Source organism: Berghia stephanieae, chromosome 6 (assembly GCF_034508935.2).
Source record: "Berghia stephanieae isolate SIO BIC M18660-M18661 chromosome 6, UCSD_Bste_1.3, whole genome shotgun sequence".
NCBI lineage: Eukaryota > Metazoa > Mollusca > Gastropoda > Nudibranchia > Aeolidiidae > Berghia > Berghia stephanieae.
In genome coordinates, this window is record NC_088365.1 from 8,496,930 (window position 1) to 8,521,799 (window position 24,870).

Genomic DNA, 24,870 nt, shown 5'->3' on the forward strand with positions numbered 1-24,870 from the left:
TATATAAAGCTCAATTTTTATTTTTTTTTGCAGCTTACAACACAGCGCCAGTAAAAAGGAAGAAAATGGGATAGTTAAAAATTCTAGAATTACAATTAAAGCACCCGAGAAAAGCTAAGACAAAGGGGGATTGGTTCAAATAGGAAACAGATGTAGATTCCAAGAGTACACTATCAAAGTACTTAGTTTGAGATCATCTAAAAGTCTCATCCAGACACAAGCACAGGTCCCCACTAACAGGAATACACTCAAATGTTTACAAATCATATATAACACGTTAATAAAACAATACAGTGCATAACAGAGAGATGATTTACAAGGGAGAAAAAAAAAACATCTCCCAAAACTAACTATACATTTGATTGTTTCCCTCTCAGCCAGGGTATCCGGCCAGGACCAGGACAAAACCAAGAGATCTCATTCCAAGACAAGAGACAGAAGACACAGTGAGTGCTTCCTTGCCCACTATGGGTAGTCAGGAACCCCACCCAGGTGTCCCGTTAGCACTCTTTTACTGACCAGAAGAGCGTATGATTAATAATTTGAATTAATTTTTAAAAAGGAACACACGATGAATTAACCTTTATCACACAAGTTTATTGAGATTGTATTTTATACTCAAGGGGAATATTTCCATTAAAATATCACATTAAAAACCCCAACAGCATTGAATATTACAGATTTTCTAAACTTGAGATAACATTTCCATTTCAACCCGTTCATATCAAGCCAATATGTCTACAGCGTGAATCTTGGAATCGTTGGAAAATGAAAAAAAATTAGGTGTCCTTGTTTGAATTTAAATCATTTCTGTTTTGTTGCAAACAAAAGTCAGACTTGACCATTGATGTAGACAATTTTATTTTTAAATCCTGGATTCTTTTCATATCAAAACTAACCGTATAATAAACTAGTGACCCTGGATTACAGTGCAAATATCTATAAGATATTATTACTTACACCTAACTTAGGCTAGCATTTGAATATCTAAACCTTAATATCTTCAAAATAAAAGTGCAAACACAATAATTTTAACACATACAAATATGATATCTAGATTGAATAAATAGATGTCCATACAGACAACAAAATCCGATTTACTAACAAAGAGATGACAATGTTTAAGTTTAATTGAAAAGCGAATGCCAGGAGTTGGGATTTGCAAAGCCTTCTGTCTTTAAAATAGGAAAAGGAATTACAAACCAAAGGGTTAATTGCACATATTTATTTTTGTAAACAATACAAGGCAAAACATGTTATTGAAACGTATACCGTTTATATCTTTAAAAGCAAATTAACATCCATATTTTAAAAATATGTATTCTATCAGAAATGAATCACACTTTAAATATATGAATGCAGATTGAGCCCTCATAAATTTTCACAAAGATTTAGTAGCATTCTAAAGTTGCTTAACAGACACACACAAAAAATGCTTCAAATGAATGTTGCTTTCTCTTCAATACAAACAGAAAAGAAACAATTATCATTGTCCATATTAGAGGCTGAGCTTATCATTTTAAGAAATGCAATCAATATGTATAACTTTTGTAAAAAAAATAAATAAATAAGCTTCTGTATTTAAACATTGACATCTCTCTTTGTAGCACTGGTCTTATATTTGAAACTATCCAGTATAATTCTCTAGGCAACAGCAGTGGCCAACACTTCCGACACATTGGGGTCAGTGGATCTGACAGTGAGTTGCATGGTCACACCAGACGAGTCAACGGCCAGCTTGGCTCTCACCAAGGCATCATGACCTCCACGGAATACTCCAGCCAGATAAAGAGTGTGTGAACTCTTTCCTTCAGGAACTTTGTCAGAACGTTCACAAGGCTGCATGCCCATGTACTGGATTATATTCTTGATAGCTTCTGTAAACACAAAATGAGAAAAACAAAGGATAAGAAAACATGGTGGATAATTCATAAATAAATGTCAAGTAAATAAGACATTCATGACCTAATTTAGGGTTTTTAATATTTATAAAAGAATAAACATGACACACATGCCTCACGTTGTTTAAATAAAATAAATAAATAATTCATTCCCGAGGGGAAATTTGTCTTAAGGGTCTATTCCAAGGGAAGACTGGAATAACCCAGGCATCAGCCGCCGTGCAGCACCGCAAAGTGAGCTAGGGCGAGGTGACTTGCTCAAGGCCACACAACAAGGCAGGTAGTAGAACCCAGTACCTTTTGGGTATGAAGCAAAGACTGTAACGCTGAGCCACGCTGCCCCCATAATGAATGAAAAACAAATTTGCCTCACAATTAGAATCAACAGACCGACACCACTGATCTCTTCATCAATAAAGTCGGTGGAACAAGTAAAAGAAAAATATAATTTAAATTATATATTTTTAAAATATTACAGAATATAAAATAAAGGAAGAATCATTGATGTCAAGCCTTTTCAGACTGTTATTGCTCCATGCAATATTCGAGAAGGGGAGGGGGGCATGGAATTCTTCTACCAAATTTTCTTGACTGCTATTATTAATTACAACTCCCCCACTGAAGATTTCGTCCCACATATATATATTCTATCATTTTATGGACCACTTCCTACATGTATTCCATCATCACTAGTCGGAAGTTCTAAACCTGGTAAATTATATAAAAACTCATTGACCCTATTAAAGGTTTTCAGAATGTTTGCCATTGCATCGTGGTTTAAGGTGAGGTTGTATATTTAAAGATTGTAACTCAAAAACCTCAAAACTTTGATAAACCCACAAAAGCCACAGTATAGAAAGCAGCCAAGAAATTAATTCAGAAGTGGCCATAATGATCGAGACAACCGCTCTGCAACAGTACTTGTAATCTCATCAATTTGTATTTGATACAAATACCTATCTTACCTTCAATGCTATTCATGGTAGATAAAGCATAGGTATCCTCCAATTCATTCTCAGGACCCACTTCCTCCCAGGAAGCTGAAAAGCTTGGTTTGATGACTTTCTGGACATGGTCAGCTACAGTCACCTCTACATCCTCAAGCTGATGATGATAAGAAAAAAAAAAAAATTCAAGATGTTTAAATGCCACTCACATAACATTTTTTGGCATTTTCCAGACATATCAAAACTTTCATCACTTTAATGCTGCTATCACAAATCACAATCCAAAACTGTTCTTTACTTTTGAAAATAATTGAATCTGTCGAGAATGTTCGGTTGAAAACAAATGAAGTGAAAAATCATTAAAGAATGTAAGCCGACTGGATGGTACTTGATATGATATGATATGATATAAGTCCAGATTTATGTAGGCTTTTACAGCTTTTTATCTGCTCTTGTGCATTCGTGAACGTATTTAATTCAAGTCTCTCAAAACTGGGCATGCCACATAGTGGAAGGAGGTGTCTGAATTTAATTTTACAGACAGTATTTTTCTGTTTCTCTTTGATGTGAAATAAAGGTGACACATTCTTAAAAGATGGATGAATCACTTACCACATATTCATCGTCATAACCCTCATCATCTGGCTCACCAGTCTGTGGATCACAGTCTTTCACTAAAAACTTCAGGGTACAAGTAAATGTACCTGCCACTGTTGACAAATATGAATGGGAAAAAATGAAATGAGTTTAAACAAACAAAACAATCAACTCAACACTATTTAAGTACATTTTACTTCAATTTAATTAACAAACAAAAAAATTAGATAAGACACGCATTTGTGAATGAACAGCTCAGCTTCCACTTCGAGAAGTGGGGGACTTTTAGTGAGTTTTATGTGACAAGCTCTGCTACCATAAGAAGTGAAATGTTCCTGTTGTCGGCATTATATTGGTCAGACCCATTTAGCGTTGAAACTGACTCTCTAAACTCTTATAACAGATCCATTTATCCAACCATTAATTGGTCGTCAGAGGAGAAAGAAAAATAAAAGAAATCCTTTAATTTGTCTTTAGAGGTTTAAGGTGCTTGCAACATTTTAAGTCAATTCAGCACCAGTAAGAAAAGGAATATTAAGAAAAAGTTGAAAAGATAACAGAGAAATGAAGAAAAAGGGGGGTTATTAAAACAAAACAAAGGCAGAGCTGCCAACCCCATCTGATGAGAATGTGTACAATGGGACCTCAAAATGGGGGAGATTTCATAAAAATGGGTACAATCCTGAAATCGACGGAAACTAACCATTGTGAAAGTAAGAAACATAAAGTCACACCGCACAAGATCAATTGCAGCAACAATGATGTTCCCAAGACTATAATCCAATCCTTTCAGAATTCTACCTCCCAGCATGAAGATCATAACTGGTCAAAAAATATATGAATATCCACTTGGCACCAAGGTTTCTCAATCGGCTAGTAATAATATGAATAACAACTAAAGAAAACTGAAGTGACTCCGTACACTGAAAATGGGTACAAGTGTACAATCGCTGAAAATGCGTACAATTCCGCATTTTTTGCGGTAGGTTGGCAGCTCTGCAAAGGTAGTCAAAGAACAATCCATCCGTGTGTCTAGAAAGGCACACCTAAAACTCCCACCTAGACATTAACACCAAATCTCATCAAGAGGGCTACACTGAGATGGTTAAAAAGTACATATATCAATATGAAAGGAAATATGTATACCGACCTGTCCACTCAAAGTTTTAAAAATTTGCAGTTTGAATTCACTCTTCATCAACTTTTTAAAATGATAAATTTGTCCTCAGCAAAATTGAATAATGCTTTTAAACACTTTAAACACTGTCAAGAATGACACCCAATTTTCTTTTAAACAATTTTTATTGTAATATAAAATAAAGATTTTTCAGTGGTTCTACTGTTAGAACAAAAATTTGCAGTTCTATGATTATATTTTGTAGAAGTCAGCAAGTCAGCATATCCTACATCGAGATGCTTTATGAGAGAAAAAAATATCATCTCTCACTACTTACTTACTTATCCAAACCAGCGACCACCTGAGCTCTAGTCCTTCAGTCTTGTGCCATGACGTAGAAGTTAGACGTGTTTTGTAGTTGTTCCAGGTGACTATAAAGTGTGTTACTGATGCTTGGATTTGGTGGGAGGAATGTGCATCTCAGGTCTTCAAGAGGTTGACATTCAAGCAAGCGGTGTGTTACTGTTTCATTGGCGTGTTAACATAAGGGGCAGGAAGGGGATGTGTCTTATGTAATTTTGCTTAAATGGTTGTTGAGCGGTATGTGTTGTGTTCTTAGTTGAAAGATGATGCTTTGCTGGTGTCTTCTGAGCTTATTTAGGCAATCAGTCTTTACAGGAGTGGTCATATGGGAAATCTGTCTTCCTCCCAGCTAAATCAAAAGACTCATGAACATAATATATATAAATGTCGTTTTGAAGGCTTACCCTGTGTCGGTTCAGCTGGCATCTTGACCATGGTGTAAGAAGTGCCAGGCTTGTTATAAGGTAGACTGGGGCAAGGGATATATTTCACCACTTCAAATCCATCAGCAGGCTCCATTTCTACAGTGACATTTTCCAGTAGTTGGTCATTAAGCGTGTTGGTGCAATCAAACTAAGGGGGAAATAAATAATGATTTCATTCTTTCAAATCATGTTAAAATATTGAAATTGTTGCACGGATGAGATCCATTGAATAGATTAGATCAACGTCCATTTTGAAAAATTAAATCACTGAAACACTAGCGGTATGACAAATATGAGCTTTGCGATAACAACTAAGTAATACCCAAAAAAAAAATTTTTAATGTTATTATTATTAAGATTAGAATTATCACTTTCAAATATATAAAATATATATTTAAATGATAATCTTAGTCATATATATCAATAAACTATTCTGCTTGATTCTATACTGATAAATAAAAAGGACAACATTTGAAAATGAACATAATAATAATAATAATAATAATAATAATAATAATAATAATAATAATAATAATAATAATAATAATAATAAAAAAATAATAATAATAATAATAATAATAATAATAATATAATAATAATAATATAATATATACTTTATTCATTAAAAAAAATGGAAATTCGTTTACAGACGTGGCATGCATAAAAATGTATAAACACAAAGTTGAGAATCTATGGCGACAATGTTTACATATATATATATGCAAATGCACAAAAATGTAAAAATATACAACCAAGAACCAATAGCAGCACTTTATATATTAATTAGATTTGGAGCTGGAGCCAGCATAACCATACTGGAACTATTCTGTACCTGAAACACGATGTAGTTGGTAAAGCTGTGCTTCACACACTGTATGTAGTATTCGGTCTCTGACTCGGTCACTTCCACTGGTGCTGAAGACTTGAATAGAGGACCCAGGTTGGACAGTTCTGGCACCTGAAGTGAAGGATCGGAGAGAACAGTATTCTTATAAGTCTGTTACACTAAGTCTTACATTAACAAAAGTGATACAGGTACAGTGGTTCGGAAAGTAAAACATATGATGGGTATATAACTAATCCTAACATTAGCCTCACTTTTGATAAATCATCAAAATTATGATAAAAGTCATGTCTCTCCAATCCAAAACCCTCCGTTCCCAGCATTTTGTCTGAATTACAGAGACATCCTGATAGTGGAATTAGTCCCTAAAGTGTACAAATAAAGGGGGAAAAAATCCTTCCTCTGGCAACCTGTCCAGATAATGGAGGGATCCGAATTGTGGAGTTCCGGATCAGAGAGACACAACTGTATTATCCTTTGCGAGAATATTTACAAGTGATATATAAGTATCATTACAATAATCTCATAAAATCATAATGTAATAAATATAATCACAATTTTATTTTTCTCACAACAACAGACCTGCCATAGATAACAGGCAAAACATTTTTTTTTTTTTAAAGTTTATATCTATACTCAATAATCCAATTTTTTAAAAAAAGTGCTTTTAAACCAAATTAAACTTTTAACACTTAAGAATGTGTGAAGCAGAGTAAAATGGTAGATATCATTTAAAAATATTTTAACAATTTTCCTTTTAACTGTTGTAGACAAAAATTTCAATATGGCCGTATAGTATTTAGCAAATAAAAATATTTGTATTTACTAACTTTATCTGCATCAGTGGTGGGTCTAGATTAACCTAGATCGATATGATAAGAACCAAAGATGCTATAACCACACAACAAACACAAGTAGGATCTAAATCCATTTACCTGGGCCAATTGTTCCTGGTAGACATCCTGTCTGGTAGCTGCCACTTTGTCTTGAGATGGTTTGACAGCTGCAGTCTCACCAGGTACTTCACGAACTAAAGAAGTGATTTTTAAAAAATATAAAATTATGACAATGTTATATAGGGTCTTTAATTTGAAAGTCCTTTGTCAATGAACCAAAGCATAAACTCAAACACTTTTTTACAATTCCTCATCATTTGCTTCACACAATTTCTCTCATTCTTCATTAAGCTTCTTTTTTTTAGCACAGATTAAAACCCTAGCTGAGATAACCGATGGTAATTTTCTATCAAGCTACCTAAGGGGGTTTCCAAAGGTCAGAATTTTATTTTATCATAGAAGATCGGAGATGACATTTTGCAGAAATCAATTAAATTAAATATTTGAAGCTCTTGATGTATGAAATGAAAATGGGAAAAAATTAATTCAATTCTTTTTTTTTTTTAAAGACAGGACAAGGCACATAGTACATGAAATAAACGTTTTATTAACTGCAAATTCACCTTTCTGTTCGGTGATGGGCTGAGTGGCAAGGGGCACCGACTTCATGTCAAATGCTGTTTCTGATGGCTCAAGAGTGTACTGGTGAAGAGATCTCTCAAGTCCAACCACAGACACTTGAAGGCCTGTAGATTAAAAAATATATAGCATTGATATAATAAATAAACTATAAGTGTCCAAAAAAAAAAATGTTGCTCGAAAATGAAGTGCTATAAAAATAAACACAACAACCATTTCACTGGCTTATATTTTAAGACAAAACAATCATCCCCCAAAATAGAACCTTCATTTTGACAGGTTATCTAGAGTAGATTCAAGCTCACACTCCTTTTAGTAGGTAATAATCCATTAACCCTACAGTTTTTCCCAATATACAGTGTCAAGTAAATTCCAATGATAACATAATATCCACAAGTTTTTTGTATTTAAATGCAACAGTTTCTCTTTTTAGTAGCAAGCAAAACAAGGAATTTGTGAGATGGAATTTCATTTAAATAATTGCGCATCGCTTTCATTGTCAACTTTCAAAACAAGAGAATATAATCAGCAAAATATATGTCTTGCTTCTGATAACATATCAGCATTGGTAGATAATTATTGTTTTTGTTTTTAAGGGTTTTACTGCACTTGCAATACATTTAGGTTATATCAGCGCCAGTAAAAAGGAAGAAAATGGGATATTAAAAAGTTCTAGAATTACAATTAAAGCACCCAAGAAAAAGTAAAGAGAACAAATAGGGATCAGATATAGATTCCAAGAGCAATGTACTTAGTTTGAAATCACCTATAAGCCTCATCCGGACACAAGCACAAAATCCAACAAAGAGGAATACACTCAAATGCTTACATTATACATTCAAAATAACAAATTTAATTTTTTTTTTTTTTTTTTTTTTTTTTTTGTTTGTTGCTTTAGGTCTTTCCAACACAATTGAGGTTATATGAGAGACCGCTGAAACAAAAAAACAAGCAATCTAACAAAAATAGTACAAATGTCAATCAAAATCATAACCTAAAGATATCATAAGCTAAATTATAAATAACCAAGAACAAACAGGCAGAGGATTTACAGGAAAAAAAATATCCCTGTCAAAAATACAATCACAAACAAAGAAGCAGGATAGGCTAGTAAAGAGAAGAAGAAACGACATCACTATCGGATCGTACACCCATGCGAACATCATAGGTATATGATTCAAGGGTGATGCTCCCATCCAACACCCGCACACACAAATTTAATAATAAATAACTGAAAGATGATTTACAAGGAAAAAAATATCATCTCCCAAAACAATAACTATGCATTTGACTGTTTCCCTCCCAGCTAGGACTCCAGCCACGGCCAGGACAAAACCAAGTAATCTCATCCCAAGACAAAGACAGAAAGCATGTTGGAAAACAGATATAGGGGGATAGAAGACACTGTATGTACCCCCCTGCCCACTATGGGAGGTCAGGAACCCCACCCAGACACTGGTAGATAAGATAAGGGATCAAAATGACACTTTGCTGCACCTACTGATCCTTGGGTGCTCACTTTGAGCACTTTGAGTAAATACTTATGATAAACAGATTAAATCCAATTCATGCATTAAATTCGGAATAAATTTAATACCATTGCATGGTTAGACCTTTTTTAAACAGATCAAGACTTTTAAGATTAAAAAAAAAAACACCTTCATTTTCTGTTTTATGTTCAAGTCTACCATTGTTAACTTCTTACCGTTGAGAATGAAGGCAGAGTTAAGAGCCTTCTGCTTGTGCTTGAGAATGTTGACGTAGAAAGTTGCTCTGTCCCTCACTTCATCATCAGAATCAAGTTGACACCTTTCTAGCAACACAATGCAGCTGTTCACCAAATCTTCGCAGTGTGCTCCAAATTTGGCAATAGCAGAAACAGCAGCTAAAATTAAAATAATATAAATTGTTTTAGTTTAACTAGAACATAGATGATGGACAGTCAATTCTATTCTCAGAGTAAGAAACTGTGAGTCGAGGTGCGCTAAACTTATTTAGGCTAATTAATACGACCAAGAACAACAGATACTTTCTTTGATATTTTAGTAGCTCTTGTTCATATCAAATTCTGCACATTCATAAAATAAATAAAATGTATTTATCTGGGTGGGGGGGGGGGGATCCTTTTTAAATGTATCTAATTCTCTATACTTATTGCTGAATCAACAATACAAAGAAATAATTAAAACTGAAATAATAACATATTAATAGTGATAGTGTAAAATTCCTTAGCTACTGGGTAACTACTTGCAATTTCTATGTATATGTGTTCAAATTAAACCAATCTCTTCTTTCTTCCCCCCCCCCCCCCCCCCCTCCCCCTCTCACCCAACTACCATCGTCATCAAACCCATAAAGGCACTTTACTTTCTGTCTTTCACATTTCCTCATCTGACTCAGTAAAATACCACATGGTCAAAAGGAGTTCCAATTTGACTCCGCCATAATAGATGATTTGGTAGTAGTCATGGCCTCACTCCTTTATAATCACACTTCCAATTTGAAAATAAGACAACTGCATTACAAAAGTACCTCTAAAGTCATCATACATGTCAACCATAATTTTACACAGAAAAAGAATATCAAAAGTCTAGATAAGTGAATAATGATAATGCACTGGAGAGACCTAAAAAGAAAAAAAAAAATTAATAAAAACTCCAAAATCATGATTTCTTTTTTAAATGAATCTTAGTAAATTTTGTATCAGCAAAATTAAGAGACAAAATGCAAAGTTACCTGCACGCACAGCAGCATTTTCTAGAATGACTCGATTGTAGATGAACCGAATGTACTTAGATGGCGTGGGCGTCCTTGGTCCTTCCTTGCCCAGAAGGTGCAAAATCTTAGTAGCAAGAACAGTGTGCTCACAATCCTCAATAAACTCGCAAAGATGAGCCAGGCCTTGGAAAAAAAAATAAAGTTTACATCACTCATATGTGTCAGGTGTGTTGATAAAAGGTGTCAGGTGTGTTGACTGTTTTTTGGGTAAGAGCAAAAATATAGTTTTTTTAAAACATTTTTTGTTTGTTGCTTTAGGTCTCTTCCAACACAATTGAGGTTATATGAGAGACTGCTGAAACAAAAAAACAAGCAATCTAACAAAAATAGTACAAATGTAAATCAAAATCATAACCTAAAGATATCATAAGCTAAATTATAAATAACCAAGAACAAACAGGCAGAAGATTTACAGAAAAAAAAAAAAATCCCTGTCAAAAATACAATCACAAACCAAAGAAGCAGGATAGGCTAGTAAAGAGAAGAAGAAACGACATCACTATCGGATCGTACACCCATGGGAACATCATAGGTATATGATTCAATGGTGATGCTCCCATCCAACCACCCGCTTAAAACATTTTCTTTTTCTTCAATTACTTTATCCCTAATTAAGACATTTTAATAATTTAAATTGCATATTACACGAGGAGATTGCCCTGCAACAATTCAGAGATTAATTTATTTTTTTTTTATTATGTGGCTCATTTTATCAGGTCACCACAAGTTTTACTTATCGTCATAGAAGCACCTATTATCAGTCATATAATCAATTCAAACAAAAACTTGAAACTTGAGCTAAGTTTAAGTCTGGAAAAACCATATGATCCACTCAAGTGTACAATTTCTGGCAATAAGACACACATTTTTTTTTAAATCGTTAAATATTAATATGAAATGACAAAACACACACCAGCTTCTTTGGCTTCTGGATTCTCTTCAATGGTGGAAATAATGCAATCCACAATCTCTCTCTTGTAATCAAAACCACCCTGAAGAAATCAAGAAAACGATAATATAAATGGTGATAAGCAAGCAAGTTTCTAAATATTCAAACATTCATTCTCATGATTTTATTTCATTGCCGTTGTCTCCGTTGAAAAAAAAAATTAATAAATAAAATTAAGGTCTTACAGGCATCATGTCTCGTCCTACACTTTCAGTTGTAAAGAACTTTTGGCACATTTTAGCGCATGTTGCATTACATGAAGGCTCTTCTTTTAAAATTTGCATCAGTACAAGCTTTAAAGAGATGGAATCCGTATTCTGATTCTTGGTATAAAATTTAAGAGCCAAAACTTTGGACAGATTTTCCCCAAGATATTTTGCAATGCCTACAGAGTGATAAGACTTGTCACCCTCTGGTTACCTATAACGACAACTACTTTTCTAAAACATACAATATATTGTTTTCCTAACAGCAGCCACTTGCCAATAAAAAGGCAAAACTCCATGACACAAACAATACCTTTTGCCAATAACACAATTTTCTTTTCATTTGAACAACATGTCAACACAAAATTTTGATGGTTATGCGTTTCATTCTGTCAGCTATTGAAAGAGAAAAATTTTCCACTTTGGGTAAAAAAACGCAATTCAAAACTCACTTCATCTCTTAGCATCTGGGCCAGGAAAGTCATGAGCACATTGTGCTTGCGTGGGAACTTGGCACACAGGGATTTGATGGCCTGGACTACGACAATCTTGAATTCATCTGAAATTTCTGACATGAATGTGGAGATTTGCTTCATCAGCCGGTCCACACTGCTTTCATTGCCAGTCTTGAGCAGAGTTGTGATGGCCAGGGTGGCAATACTCCTGTTGACATCGGTGATCAGATTTTCCAAATCCAAATTGCAAGCTGTCACAGCAGCAGGATGTTTGATGGCAACCTGAAAGAATTGGAAAAGAGAAAAAAAAAAATTGTAAATCATTTATTTTTGAATGTGCATCAATTGTGAATGAAAATAAGTTATTCTATTGAAAAAAATGAACTTTAAGATGTCATAGAGAACCCAGATCAAAGAGTGATTTTAATCATAATCATGACGAACATTGTAAAAACTTCTTTTAAATCGTAAGTTGGGTTATTCCAAGACTTGTGCTTTTGTCTTTAAGTTTAACAATTTCTTTAAAGTAAAAATAATTTCAAAACATTCAATATGACCAGAAGAAGAAAAGTCCTAGTTATATTCTGTTTTATTAAGAGCATATGTATAGGTAAACATGTGCAATTCATCAAATTGATCATCGCCGAACATTGGTAGTTGTTTTCATCGCTAAATTGGCAAAGGTTTCACTTGCTCTGTTTCAAACTTCGAAAAATTAACTTTAAATGATCTTTCGATACAACTATTTGAACATCTAACTTAATATCAATACACGTGCCCATTTTAAAAAAAACTTTATGCAACAATATATGTGGGGTTTGATTTTCATATTCCTATCATGAGGTTAAAAGAGGACTTTCTAACCTTGTTCAGAGTTCTAACAGCTGCAAATCTCAGAGTAGGCCTTGGCGAGCTGCAGAAAAGCTGGAGAACTGACACTGCAGGTGCAAGATCTTTAGCAGTTGTGTTCTTCAGCTGCACGATAGCATGAGCTGCTTCATAGATGACCATTTCTGATTTGTGTCTCAGACAGCTCTCAATAAAATCAAACATGGGACTGTCTGACCCAGAGTTCTCTTCCTCAATCAGTTTGGAAGCTATACGAATCTGATGGAAAAAAAATTGTTTAAATTAAACAACAAGTGTATTACATTTTAATAAATTTGAACAAATGTAACAAAATATTAATTAAGTAAAATTGCTCCAATACTTCCAAGAATCGGGTATTTTTATTTTAAATTAACGAAAAGGCATGAGTAAATTTATTCATTTACAAAATAAGAACATAAAATTGTATACAAACATACCAAAAGACAATAAGCATAAGGTGACTTGAGGGTGTGCTTGCTGAATTTGCTCACAAGCTTGTTCACAGCCAGCTTATCAGACTTACGAATGTGATATAACAGTCCGAGGGCATGAAACTGTGGAGAGGAAATTCAAAAACAAAAATTTAACACTGAACTACAAAAGAATGATGTATTATAAATTCTTTAAAAAGACATAATACAAAGTATAGCCATACCATTTTTTTCTCCTTTAATTTTATCTTTTTTTTTTTGTAAATAATTATAAAACAAATTACTATCTCGACATCTAAAATAGACCAAACTAGTCAAGAACTGCTGATGTAACAAAGACATTATAAATAAAATTTTAACACATTTTTAACATCTTATTATCATGGTTACAATTTCTGAATATCAAAACAAAATAAATTTCTCAAAAGTATAGAAGATTAAACAGTCTGATGTGTATAGACTTACCTGCACCATAACGTTATCACTGTTAACAGCCTCCTGGGCTTCATTCATCCATCTTTTAACAATCTCATGACTGCCAGACTTGCCTAAGTGCTGGATAAAGAAACATAAAAACGGTTTTAAATTCTTATATACAGAAACCTCTCCTGACAGAAAGAGGAAGATTGGTTGCCAAAAAGAGGAAGATTTAAGGAAAAAGAGGAAGATTCAAGTACAACAAACAAACAAAAGTACTTACATTCCCTAAATTTGCAGGTTATCCATAAATGTCCATACACCCAAGTCTGTTATAATAGCCACTCCAGTTTATGAGTAAAATTGTCTCAAAGCGTTACTGTTGCACTTCTTTGTTCTTCTCATGTTTATGCACACCTAAAGTCTTCACTTCACTCATTTTAATTTATATTTAATTCAAATATTTACATAATATTTACATTATATACAGTCCAGTATATGACACTGGTTTAGTCCTTTTTCAAGGAAGCTGCAGTCGCAGACTTGGCCTTGATGAGAAGCTCCTTGGAGATAGGGTTCTTAAATGATTTATGACTCCATTTTGCTTTGCAAATACTGATGGACTCTAGCAATTTGTTCGACATGCTGGCCCTAAAATCAGTCCTATTCCTCCTGGCTAAGCTGAATAGTCTTTCACATGCTGCATTTGAATGGAAGATGGAAAGTATTCCCAGCATGGAACGACTAAGCAAATGAAACCTAGCAGAGCCAGTTTGTGTTTTTGCATTAGCAAGACGAAACCAGTATTTATCCACTCTTTCTCCATTGAGCAGGGGCATTGCAGATGATTGCCAATCTCTAAACTGTCTGAAGAGAATATCCATGACCTCATCAGTACACTGGCCTTCTTCACAGGGAACTAAAGATGGAAATCTCTCCACAAAATATTCTAAAGATGCCATCCTAGCCACGACTTTGTTGTCTGGATTAGCAACAGATGCATGCATGATTGGTTCTGAGTCTAAATTACACTTTGATTGGAGATAGACAACAGCTGTTTTCAAGTAGTCTCTAACAGACTTATAAAATTGTTTTTTGGCATCGTCTCCAAGTTCCTTCACAATTTCCTACATCTATATCCAACATCAATTTCACTTGATTGCAGGAGATTTTTTGTGTCATTGACATCAATTTGCAGCAAATCTTTACCTTGCAGATAAGAGGGTTTTACGAAACGTAAACATAAATCATGAATAATGGACTTCATGATGTCAGCCATTTTATGAATGAGAGGCTCTGATGACATTAGCATTCTCAAACACCCCTACAACATTGTCCAAAAACATGGCATATGCCTTTACCTCGTCACTCAAAAGCTTCTTCAAAATACCTTGTGCTTTAGAGGAAGTTGACTTTGAAATTGTCTCTTCTGACAACTCCATAAACAAGGCCGATATTGGTTCCCAGAGTTCTAACAGACGAGATATACAAGGTCCAAGAGAGAGCCATCTTGTGTTAACACGTTTTAACACTTCGTGACTGCAACAACCAAGAATTTCCTGAAGTTCCTTCAATCGGGCAACTCTCTTTGACGACTTATCAAGGAAGAAGTAAATGTCTATTAGAAGTTGATCCAGTTTGTGTGGAAGTGTATTGGCAGCTTTCAATGCAGCTAAATTAATCCTATGGCAAGGACAGCCAACAACAATGATATTCTCATTTTCCTCACGAAGAAATGCAGAGACACCAAACTTTTCACCCACCATGACAGAAGCATTGTCAGCACTAAAACTTATGCAATTATTCAAATCGAGATTAACATCACACAAAGTCTTTTTCAAATGTTCAAAGATGTCTTTGCCAGTGGCTGTACTGGTAGACAAGCTATCAACAGAAACTACCTCTGTCACCACTTCTTCTTTCTCTTTATCAGCATACTGAACGATAACGGGAAACAGTTTCTCCTTAGAATCATTGCCTCCATCTGTACTCAGAGAAAACACACCACAAGAATTAATCCCTTTAACAGTTTTTTCTTTTTCTTCATTGGCCATCTGATGAAGGATAGCCGTTGTCTTTGTCCTCCCACACCCATACTTTTTTGCCACCTCACACGAAGGAAACATTGACTTAAACAGATCACCTGCATCATCGGCGATGGCAAGAGGAAGATTCTTTTCAACTAGAAACTTTGTGAACATAACCTCCGCCCTAATGACACTGAAATCTTCCTCAACCGGTTTGGCTTTGAAAAATGATGTCAATGAAGATGTAGAGGCAGGTGCCTTGCTTGCATTGATATGTTTTTGTGTAGCACAGTGTTTTTTAATGTCATAAGCACCACCCGAACGTAAACTGAAATGGCAGGAACAGAATGCACAAAATGCCATTGCTGAACTCATCGGAACGATGAATTCCACTAAACTGTTTTTCATACTCTTGTTTCCACGATTGCGAATATTTTCCGCCTACCTTTGTTTTTTTTAGAGAGAGGCTCAAGTGATTCAAGAGAATCTTCAGGTCCACGCTTATCCATTATTAATAATAGTATTAACACAACACAGTTCAAATGTCTAAGAATTTAAAAACTATCCCAAAAATGCAATGAGCAATGGCCGAAATAAAATCACAAAAGTAGATGAAGATGTTTCAAGATGCAGAAATAAAATCACAAAAGTAGATGAAGATGTTTCAAGATGCAGAAATAAAATCACAAAAGTAGATGAAGATGTTTCAAGATGGAGAAATAAAATCACAAAAGTAGATGAAGATGTTTCAAGATGCAGAAATAAAATCACAAAAGTAGATGAAGATGTTTCAAGATGCAGAAATAAAATCACAAAAGTAGATGAAGATGTTTCAAGATGCAGAAATAAAATCACAAAAGTAGATGAAGATGTTTCAAGATGCAGAAATAAAATCCCAAAAATAGACGAAGAGCTTTCAAGATGGAGAGAGTGGTTAGTCTAATCTAGAAGTCTAAGGCACGGAAGATGTTCCAATGTCCAAACAGCAACAAAGACTGAATCACACACGTGGAGCAAACAGGGAAGTGATCATTGTTCAGCTTCACTTTACACATTGATTTCATTGGTAAATGTGAGTATAGAACAGTAAAGTTGATGCCCCAAACGTAAACAAAGGTCGAGAAGCACATGGCAAACCACATGTTCCTGTCTTGACAGCTCACGTTCCAATGTAAATAATAGAAAGAAAATAACCTTTAAAATTTGGCTGTTAGGTGGCAAAAGAAACACATATTCATAAATACTCGATCATGCATCAAATAATGTCTAGATATGGATATTTTATGGAACAAAAGGTAAAATTTATCAAAAGTTACGTCTATCTATTTTTAGACCAGAGCAAATTATTGCGCTGGTGTGAACAAAACGAGAATTATTCGGAGCCTGATTTTCATAATAATTTAGTCTTATATTATTATTTCTGCAACTGTTAGATTTTATGTAAACATATTTTCAATACTGAAAGTGTATTGCCCACAACTCAAACTACAAAATTGGGAGACCTATATTGTGCGTAAATTATTCCGGTCCCTAACGGAAATCACTAGCAACTTGTTATTGTTTACGTTTGGGGCATCAACTTTACTGTTCTATTGAGTTACAATCATTACTCAACTACATAAAATTAAATATTCGATACCACAGGAATAGTAATGGTATATAGAACAGTAAAGGAAGGTGCCCCAAACGTAAACAATAACAAGTTGCTAGTGATTTCCGTTAGGGACCGGAATAATTTACGCACAATATAGGTCTCCCAATTTTGTAGTTTGAGTAGTAGGCAATACACTTTCAGTATTGAAAATATGTTTACATAAAATCTAACATTTGCAGAAATAATAATATAAGGCTAAATTATTATGAAAATCAGGCTCCGAATAATTCTCGTTTTGTTCACACCAGCGCAATAATTTGCTCTGGTCTAAAAATAGATAGACTGTAACTTTTGATAAATTTTAGAAAATTTTACCTTTTGTTCCATAAAATATCCATATCTAGACATTATTTGATGCATGATCGAGTATTTATGAATATGTGTTTCTTTTGCCACCTAACAGCCAAATTTTAAAGGTTATTTTTTTTCTATTATTTACATTGGAACGTGAGCTGTCAAGACAGGAACATGTGGTTTGCCACGTGCTTCTCGACCTTTGTTTACGTTTCGGGCACCTTCCTTTACTGTTCTATAGTAATATATTCTGGAATATACGGTATCGATACCAGATATTAGTGTAATCGCACAGCACATAAAATAGAGCAGTAAAGTTAGGTGCCCCATACGTAAACAAAGGTCGAGAAGCACGTGGCAAACCACATGTTCCTGTCTTGACAGCTCACGTTCCAATGTAAATAATAGAAAAAAAATAACCTTTAAAATTTGGCTGTTAGGTGGCAAAAGAAACACATATTCATAAATACTCGATCATGCATCAAATAATGTCTAGATATGGATATTTTATGGAACAAAAGGTAAAATTTTCTAAAATTTATCAAAAGTTACAGTCTATCTATTTTTAGACCAGAGCAAATTATTGCGCTGGTGTGAACAAAACGAGAATTATTCGGAGCCTGATTTTCATAATAATTTAGCCTTATATTATTATTTCTGCAACTGTTAGATTTTATGTAAACATGTTTTCAATACTGAAAGTGTATTGCCTACAACTCAAACTACAAAATTGGGAGACCTATATTGTGCGTAAATTATTCGGTCCCTAACGGAAATCACTAGCAACTTGTTATTGTTTACGTTTGGGGCACCTAACTTTACTGCTCTATATGACTTGAATTGAAGTGAGTAAAATTATTTTTTTGAGCCACGCAATATACAATTGACTAAATAGCCAATCCGAGACCGACGGCTGAATAAAAAGCGGACAAAATGAGGAAAAAAGCGGAAAAGCGGACAATCATGTGAAAAGCGGACAATTCCGCTTTGTTAGCGGTAGGTTGGCAGCTCTGTATATATCATAAGGCTCGTCTGGCTTGGTATGTTTACAAATGGTCACAATTGCAGAGTTTAAAAAATCATTGAATATCAGTAGCTAAACTTTAGAATAAAATGTAATATATGTATATATATATTTGTTTTGTTTTTTTTTTATTTATTTATTATTATTTATTTTTTTGAGTACTTGAAGAATTTCACAACATAAAATCTCTCTGATGCCATTGCTATGACATTCAAGAGAAAGTTTCACAGAATTTTTTAAAGACTCCATGGGGACAATTGACAACGTAAATATTGACTTTTAAATGTCAACAATTTAAGTAAACCCAAGACAACCAGAGTGAAACTTAGTCTTCTCTGCTACCAGTGTTCTATTACAAAGTAACCTCCATTTATCATATCAATCCAACGGCAGTCTCTTTATCTCCCAAATTAGATGACTTACTATAAAGGTAAATGCCAAAGAGAATGGAAAAGAAAAAAAGGATCTCTTTTTAAAATGGCAATAATAATAGAATATAAAATACAATAATAATAATAATAATAATAATAATAATAATAATAATAATAATAATAATAATAATAATAATAATTCAATTATTCCATACAATTCAACTTACCAGTGCAGATACGAGGGCAGCACTGGACACACCAGGCACCTTGTCCACAATGGCTTGCTTCATATAACGTTCAATACTTTGCAGCATACTACCCTGATTAAAGAATTACAAAATGATTTCACATTATATACAAAATATTTGCGTTAATTTCCCCCCTGAATTTTGAACTGCTCTAAGTCGCTTTAATATCAAATGGCAAGTTCTAATCTCAAGTAAAAATTATTAAGTCATTGTGTTCAGCAGAGAGTCAAAAGTTGGCATTTTTTTTTAAAATTCCAAGATATATGAAATTTATAACTTTTGGAAACATGTACCATGACTTCATGATAAAATTTTCTACAAAGCTTAATTTATATCTGTCGTTTTTATAAATAAGAGTAACATAGCACAATTTCTTAATATTAAACACAGGCAGATGGTGTGAGTGACTGCAGGGAAATGGGATGTGTATACACTTATACGCGTTACAAGATGTTAAGATACATTAAAATTTAATGACGAGAGAAAGAGAGATACTGATATTTTTAACAATCATTAAAGTGTTATAAATGATTGTCAATACTAGAGGTGCATAATCATTTATAGATAAATTGATAGGCATCGATAGAGCCATTTGAAACAGAGCAAATAATTATCTACGAACAGATATCACCCAACTTACATCAGTTATGGAGCTGAGTGCACGGATGGCAGGTCCTCTAAACTGATCCTCTTTGCCTGTCATATCCTTCATCAAGCTGCAAACAGTATCCCAACAGTAATATCAGTGTAATAAATAGAGGGTAAATAAAAATAAAATAAATCTAAACATATAATAAATAGCGAGTCAAAATCAAGGCACGACATTCAGAAGTGGCAAACTTTTGGTTGGTTTAATGTTTAAAATAAACCTGTAAACAAGAAATGAATAGTTATTATGAAAACTTTAATTAAAAAGCTTCCTTAACTGTAGATCTAACTCCTGATTACCAGTCAGGCATGCTATCAGTAAACCACAAAATTATCTGAGAATTGGAACATTCAAAGAACAGAAGGTAATGATTAACAAATTATTCAATTTCTCTTACCTGCTGGTGACGATAATGACATCTTGAGCAATCTTTGACATTTCTTTGATTCCCAAATACACCAAGCGTCTTATGATTGGCTGAAAGGAATTAATTTTTTCTTCTAAATTTATATAAAACAATACCAACTAATTAATTCGTGAGAGTAAGAAAAAAATAAATCAATAAAGGAAACAAGAATTTTTAAAAGGTTACCAAAAATACTTTTTATATTCAAATAACGGATATTACAGAAGTTTCAAAGTTAGCTAAATAATACATATCGGTGACAGGCTATAAAGAAGCACTAACTCTATTTAGAGTTCATTAATTAGTTTTAAGGCCTAAAGATATTTAAAAAATAAAGAAATAAAAATACAAGTGCCTCAACAGGATTTAGACTCCCACTTTCAATCAAAAGGGGAGTTAATTACTTAAACACCTTTGGCTTGCTCACAAAGTCACTCGTTTATTCATTAATTAAAAAATATGAATAAAGACCAACACACAACTGGTGCAAACTTCAAAGGGAAAATTTAACTTTAATAATACTAAACAACTTACATCTTTGGATTGAAAAAGCTTGGTCATGGCAAAGAAAGCTTCAGTAGCCTCTGTGGTGCCAATAACTTCTCCCTGTGGAAGAAAAGCATGGGATGTATAATAATATTAAAGAAATGACATCAAAATCCAATTGTGTCAGCCTAGCGTACTAAACAGTAAGAAAAGCACACAAAAAATAAATAAAAGGACATAAATCAGTGCATAAAAATGTGTAAAGGAAAAGACGCATCCATTATTCTAAAAATTATTTTTTTTAAACACACCAAAAAAAAAAAAAAAATACTGACTCAGATTGATTATTGTCATAAATGTGCATTTCAAACAAATAAATAAATTTATGTATAAATTATGGTACTTCCATGATATTCTGAAGTGTATTTTTAAAGGTCTCAATATTACTCAGAAGCCTGAGGTTGTTCCAAAAGCAAAAAAGTATTTGTCAAAATTGAGCAAAGGCAAACCTGCCTAAAATGTCAAAATTCGTAGTTTTTATGAGATAAAAATTGTAGTCGCTATAATAGGTAACTGTACAGATCAACAATTTATTCTCAAAATGATTAGAAAATACTTCAAAATCATTTAAATTATGCACTCTGGCTTCAATGACTTGGAAATGTTCATCAAGTTCTGAAATTGGCGCCAAAATTTCGTAATTCTGCACATTTTTCTGGGTATTAGGCAGGTCTGGTAAAGGTGACTATCGACATTAGATGGAGAAATATTTAAAGTGTGATATCTCGTTTGTCCAGTCTATGTTTTGTAAATTGCAAGGATATATTGCTTCAAGTTAAGTTTATGTGTTCATGGGAGCAGATTGGTGTGAGAGACTAGAAAGATGTACAATTGCATATATATTGTTATCAAATGAGACCTGCTGAACAAACTTGTTTAAGTTGGACCCAAACAAATTTAAAATCAACTACAAAATTACAGTAAAGAAATGTTCTGTAATAAAATCAATCAAAATAAACTTTTTGGATGTAAATGGACTGTAGGTACTCCATATTTAACAAGCAAATTACCTGATTGATGACATACAAGAGCTTGGTAAGAATGTGTCCACATTTTCTGGGGTTGATAGGCGTTTCATTGAAGGTTCTTGCCTATATAGAGAGGATAAAATTACAATAAAAAGGACTTAGCATTAAGCTATGCCATGAAAACCAGTGTATATTATGTGTGTGTGTGTGTGTGTGTGTGTGTTTTAAATCAAGATATGAGGTTAAGCAGTTGAACCTACTGCGATCAAAGAGGGTAGGAAAAGTTGGCTGGGATTCTAAACTTTTCCAACAATTTGCTGATAGTCTTTTATATAGGTTTTCATGAAAAAATATTCAGATTTCATTTGATATTGTTCTACACAAGTTATTATCAATATGACCACATAATTGATAAATACTTTTTTTTTTTAACGGTTAAACCTCACCTTTATCTCAAAATAATCAAATAACCAAAACTTTCTTATTATTATCATTATCATCATCATTATAATCTTACAAAAGCCAATTTTTTGGATGAAAGTGAACAACAGGCATGCCCACCCCCAATTTCAAATTTCAGAAACATGTTTAGCTACTGATAATGATAAAACCTTCAAATTCCAGGAACACTATATCAGACAATAGAAATTCTTAAAAGACAATAAGACATCTCTAATATCAAGAGCATAATATAGTTACAATGGTTTTAGAGTTAAAGATTGAGCTCTTATATAGAGCACTATCCACTAACCATGCTCAATGCTCAAAGCACTTTACAAAGGGTTCCTAGCCAACAGTAACACTTATTATGTCGGACATGACATGAGGCTTGTTAGGCAATATTACAATTTTACAACTCTGTTAACGGCCAGGCTCATTTTACACCTGAGCAAGGTGAGAGAATGTGAGTAAGGAGCCTTTTCTAAGGACTCAACTATGCGCCTAGCAAGGCTTGAACCCAGGACCTTCCGATCCAAAAGAGAGTGTTACAAGACCACATAATAGCCGCACAGAGGTAGTACTTTTCAATCTGCTTGCAACACTTTACTTTACAACAAAAAATGAGGTAGTGAATTTAGAGGGGAGGGGGCGGGAAATGAGTGGGTGAAAATTGGGAAAGGACGCTTTGGACATGGCACCACTACAAAAAGCTGGGTTCAAGTTCAAGGGACCACTGAGGCCCCAGCAGGATGGAGTAGCAGAGTCCTTCTGAGAGGGCAATGGGAGCAATGCTCTACTGGATCAAGATGTAATTGAGATTTAAATCATATCTTTGCAAAAACATACCTCCTGTAAGACAGAACTCTTTTCCAAGTTGTTAAATGGATTTCCCCCACCTGATGCAATGTAGGAGAAGAAAAAAAAAATGATGAACAAGAGGTATATTCAGGTATATAATCAGAGAAATTATAATTATAATCAGATGAGGGTAGCAATAGTAAACGATAAATAATTTACAGAATTTCATTCATTTTATTAAAATGTTATTGTGATCAAAAACCTCAACCCACCCCGCCTCAAGTAAACGAACTTAATTTAGCCCAAATTTAATTTTAAATGAAATAAAAGAAGCAACAATTTTGTTGAGACTGTACGACAAAACTAAAAATAAGTCGGATGTCTAGAAATTGTGGATGACAACAAATGGCTAAGTCTATGTCTAACTCTAACCAATCTTTTTAATTCATTTTGTTGGTCACATGAAATAAAACTTGAAACTAGAATCCTTAACAATAATAAAATCTATTTTTGGGAGGCCATCCGAAAGCTCCTTCATCCCCAGTATTCTTTTTTTTAAACATATGTTCTAGTACTAGTTTGGGAGGGGGGAGACTTTTTTTTAAAAAGGTTTCCTCCTCCCAAACCCCCTACTAGAACATTATAAAAAAAAAGGAATACTTTTTTTTCTATTAAATACACAGAACAGGTAAAAAGACATAATATTTATAATATATGGTTATCTGCTGTCCCAGCAAATAAATCATATCGTTCTGTCTGTCTGTCTGTGTGTGTATGTATGTGTATATATGTATGTATGTACGTACGTACGCTCATTTCTTGTATATACATGTGTAGAAACAAATGTGCTTGCGTGTATGTTTGTGTACGTCTGTGTCTGTATTTGTAAATGTGTTGATGTTCATACCATGAGAACCAAACTGTTTGAGCATTTCATTGTTTACCTCACACATGAATTGCCTTTTATTTGGACAATAAAGATTAGATTATTATTATGTATGAGCTTTCGGAAGGCCTCCCCTATTTTTCTAGAGTGGTAACCTAGCTACGATTCATGAATTTAGGCCTATCCATCATTGATTGCGATGATGTCTCCGGGTGAGCATGAACAGTGATTCACATTCTGAACAGGACAGGCAAAGCTCACGGACCCACCTACTGCCAGAATACAAAGTTCGGGCAGTCACGGCAATTTACTACAGCTTTTAATTCCATATACTCGAGAAAATATATTTATAAACACGTACTGATAATATATTAATGAGATGTGTTGAGGTTGGAAATGGAACTTTCATTGACTCTCATCAGACTTCAGATTCAGATGATAAGAATGAGAATGAACTGATGATACTTACTGAAGACTGACTGATGATGAGAGGATGGTTGGGAGCACTTTTGACTTACCTTCTTCCTCTTCTTTCTTATCTCTTTTTAATGACAACATGACGGGTGTGAGGTAAATGGAATTTATGCAACGGAAGATTTATAATGAAATAATCTATTGGTTGTAATGGACAAGAATTTGAGGTTCAATTCCGTTCGGTGTTTGGTGTACAGCAGTCCATAGACAGTAAACTACACACTCAATAAAATTCGGGTGGGATGGGCGTGTATTTATTTGTATTTTCTGGTTTAACTAAATATAATCGCAGACTACATACAAATACTG

At 33.9% G+C, this 24,870-nt stretch overlaps 1 protein-coding gene across 1 annotated transcript; it reads right to left on the reverse strand.

The window, feature by feature from the left end:
* Nucleotides 1-576: 576 nt before the first annotated feature.
* LOC144974434 (coatomer subunit gamma-2-like) lies at nucleotides 577-24,811 on the reverse strand. The gene is made up of 21 exons (XM_078917299.1): nucleotides 24,606-24,811; nucleotides 23,250-23,299; nucleotides 22,005-22,085; nucleotides 20,983-21,054; nucleotides 20,440-20,519; nucleotides 20,034-20,109; nucleotides 19,373-19,465; nucleotides 13,824-13,913; nucleotides 13,365-13,481; nucleotides 12,922-13,164; nucleotides 12,055-12,339; nucleotides 11,361-11,439; nucleotides 10,406-10,570; nucleotides 9,375-9,554; nucleotides 7,654-7,776; nucleotides 7,130-7,224; nucleotides 6,183-6,308; nucleotides 5,330-5,498; nucleotides 3,461-3,558; nucleotides 2,867-3,005; nucleotides 577-1,877 (listed from the first exon to the last, which is right to left on the reverse strand). The coding sequence occupies exons 1-21, from the start codon at nucleotides 24,643-24,645 to the stop codon at nucleotides 1,645-1,647; spliced, it is 2,634 nt and encodes an 877-aa protein (XP_078773425.1). The 5' UTR covers nucleotides 24,646-24,811; the 3' UTR covers nucleotides 577-1,644.
* Between the last annotated feature and the right edge of the window lie 59 nt (nucleotides 24,812-24,870).